The following is a 2,972-nucleotide window of genomic DNA, read 5'->3' as shown; positions in this document are numbered from 1 at the left end:
CTCCTACTTAAATAATTTACAAAACATTTATTATATGTGTATGTGCCATATATGTGTGTGGTGGCCAAGGAGGCAGGAGGAGAATTAGATCTCCTGGAGCTGGAGTTACAGACAGCTGTGAGCTGTGTGACGTGGGTACTGGGAACCCAACACAGGTCCTCTACAGCAACAGCAGGTGCTCTAAACAGTCGACTCACCTGCCTTCCTCGTAATGCATTATTATCATCGTTATTACTATTATTATTATTTTGTTTTTTGAGACAGGATTTCTCAGAGTAGCCCTGGTTGTTCTGGAACTCACTCTGTAGACCAGGCTGGCCTTGAACTTACAGAGATCCACCTGCCTTTGTTTTCTGAGTGCTGAAATTAAAGGTATGTGCCCCCACTGCCTGGCTAAATGTATTTTTTGAGGCAGCTTCTTGCTATGTGTCCTGCCTTGGCGCCCCTGTACGAGTGCAGGGATGACAGGCATGCACCCGAGCTGGGGTACAACTGCCTTGGCGCCCCTGTACGAGTGCAGGGATGAGAGGCATGCACCCCGAGCTGGGGTTCAACTGCCTTGGCGCCCCTGTACAGGAGTGCAGGGATGACAGGCATGCACCTGAGCTGGAGTGTAACTTCTAGCTTTCACACAGAAGGCAGAAGTGCACCCTGGAGGAGGCAGCTGGCCAGTTGCAGTAAACCACGCATGTATCCAGCCTTACAGAAGGACTCCTGGGAAAACCAGCATCCCAGAACGTCACTGCTTCACCCTGAAGTCTGCCCTGCCCATGGCCTTGACGAAGGCCATTCGGACTTCTCTGTTCCTCAGGCTGTAGATGAGGGGGTTGAGGGTGGGTGTGAGGAGGCTGTAGAACAGGGATACTATGTTGTCCTGTTGTGGGCTGTGGTAGCTGCCCGGGACCATGTACATGAACACGGCTGCCCCGTAAAAGAGACCCACTACAGCCATGTGTGACGAGCATGTGGTGAAAGCCTTGTGTCTAGCTTCGGATGAGCGCATGCGCAGCACAGCCCCCAGAACATGGCCGTAGGAGGTAAAGATGAGAGACAGGGGCAACAGTAAGATCAGTACCCCAGAGACGGATAGTGCCAACTCATAGGCGGATGTGTCTGCGCATGACAACTTGAGGAGAGCTAGCAGCTCACAGAAGAAGTGGTCCACCGTGTGTGAGGCACAGTAGGGGAACCTCAGGGTGATGGAGGTTAAGATGGAGGCCACAAGTGCACCTGAGAACCAGGATGCGCCCACCATCACCAGACACACCTGGCCTCGCATGAGCACCTGGTAATGCAGGGGGTGGCACACAGCCACGTAGCGGTCATAAGACATGAAGGAAAGAAGGACACACTCAGAGACACCCATGAGCATGAGGAAGAACATCTGGGTGGCACATCCCCCGAAGGTTATGACGTTTTTTTCTTGCAGGAAGTCAGCCACCATCTTGGGGATGGTGACCAGTGGGAAGCCAATATCCAGAAGTGAGAGCTGGCTGAGCAGGAAGTACATGGGTGTGTGGAGTCTGGAGTCTGTGGCCATCAGGAAAATCAGTATGGTGTTGCCTAGCAGTCCTGTGGTGAGCATGGTGGCCACGAGGAAGAAGAGGATGAGATGAGGTCCTGTGTGACTGAAGAGCCCCACGAGGGTAAAATCTGAGGTTGTCGACACATTTGATGCCCCCATCCTCCCAGAGTGCATCACTGTCTAGGGAAGTGCAGGTGATTTGGTAAAGGGTCCCAGTGGGATAATTTTACATCATACTGCAACTGTTGGTGGTGGCTCTCCACCTCCCCACCGGAGTCTCACTAGGAAGGGGATGAAAATTTATGAATAAATCCAGGCTCAGCTCAAATGAGAGGGTGGGGGTGTGGCTCAGGGTGGAGCCCCTGCCTAGACTCCCCAGTGAGGGCCTGGCTAGGAGTGTGGCTCAGGGGTGGAGCCCTGCCTAGACTCCCCAGTTATGGGCTGGCATGTGGCTCAAGACTAGAGCCTCTGTCTAGAAGCCACCTGTGATCAGAACACAGAGAATTAATTCCACCCTGGTATCCGAGAGATACCATCACGGTATCTCTCAAGCAAGCGCAATCTAACAATATTTACAACTGAAGTCCGTCACTAAGTTAAAGTGCACACGACAGCCGCAGTGGGAGATCAGAGGACACAGCTCACCAGACGCCCTGGGGCTGAATCAGATGTGGGATTTTGAAGAGGTCAAGATTCAAAGTAGGGAGACCTTGCCCAAGATGATGTAGGTAGATCAAGACATGTCTGGAACCGTGAAGAAAGACTCATTTCCATACCGTTGTCAGAGAGAAGATCTGAAAATCAATAACAGTCAGAAATGGAATATTTGGGATGGTTCAAGAGAGAAGGAGAGTCTGCAGGTTGGACTAAGTGTTCCCAGTGATAGAGGAGATACAATATCAGCCTGCTTATTAAGTTTCTGTTGTGTGTATGTGTATGCGTGTATGTGTGTGTGCATGTGTGTATGTACATGTGTGTATATTGTGTGTGTGTAGGCTAGATGTCAATGTTGGGTGTTGCTTCTCAGGGGCTGTGTTGTCCTTCTTGGTTTTCGAGATTTGGTCTTTCCCCAGCTTGGGTAGCTGGTCAGCAAGTCAGGGAACCAGCCTGGTTTTGTCTCCCCAGAGCTGGAATTATAACCTTCTGCCACAATGTCTGGTTTTTTTCCTTCTCTCTCTCCCTCTCCTCCTCCCCGGTTATGCATACATGCACACATGGTAGCCAAAGAGTAACTTGGAGGAGTCAGTTCTCTCTCTTACGATGTGTGTCTCAGGGACTGAATTCAGTCCTCATGTTTGTATATCAAACATTTTATAACAGAGTCCTCTCCCAGCCCACAGTTAGCTCAGGGCAGATGCGTTATGTTTAGTGTATAAATGCATGGCCACACATCCACCAGCCTCCCTTCCCCTTGATCTCAGAGCACCTGGCAGTGGTGTTTATACTT

The 2,972-nt window shown here is 50.8% G+C and overlaps 1 protein-coding gene across 1 annotated transcript; it reads right to left on the bottom strand.

Moving 5' to 3' along the window:
• Positions 1-739: 739 nt before the first annotated feature.
• LOC121462512 (olfactory receptor 2Z1-like) lies at positions 740-1,684 on the bottom strand. The gene has a single exon (XM_041674116.1). The coding sequence runs from the start codon at positions 1,682-1,684 to the stop codon at positions 740-742; it is 945 nt and encodes a 314-aa protein (XP_041530050.1).
• Positions 1,685-2,972: the final 1,288 nt, after the last annotated feature.

The sequence above is a fragment of the Microtus oregoni genome, unplaced genomic scaffold (genome assembly GCF_018167655.1).
Source record: "Microtus oregoni isolate MIOR12 unplaced genomic scaffold, Mior012 000025F_ref0000491, whole genome shotgun sequence".
NCBI classification, from domain to species: domain Eukaryota; kingdom Metazoa; phylum Chordata; class Mammalia; order Rodentia; family Cricetidae; genus Microtus; species Microtus oregoni.
The sequence above is the reverse complement of the archived record's forward strand: the minus strand, read 5'-3'. Positions and strand labels throughout refer to the sequence as shown.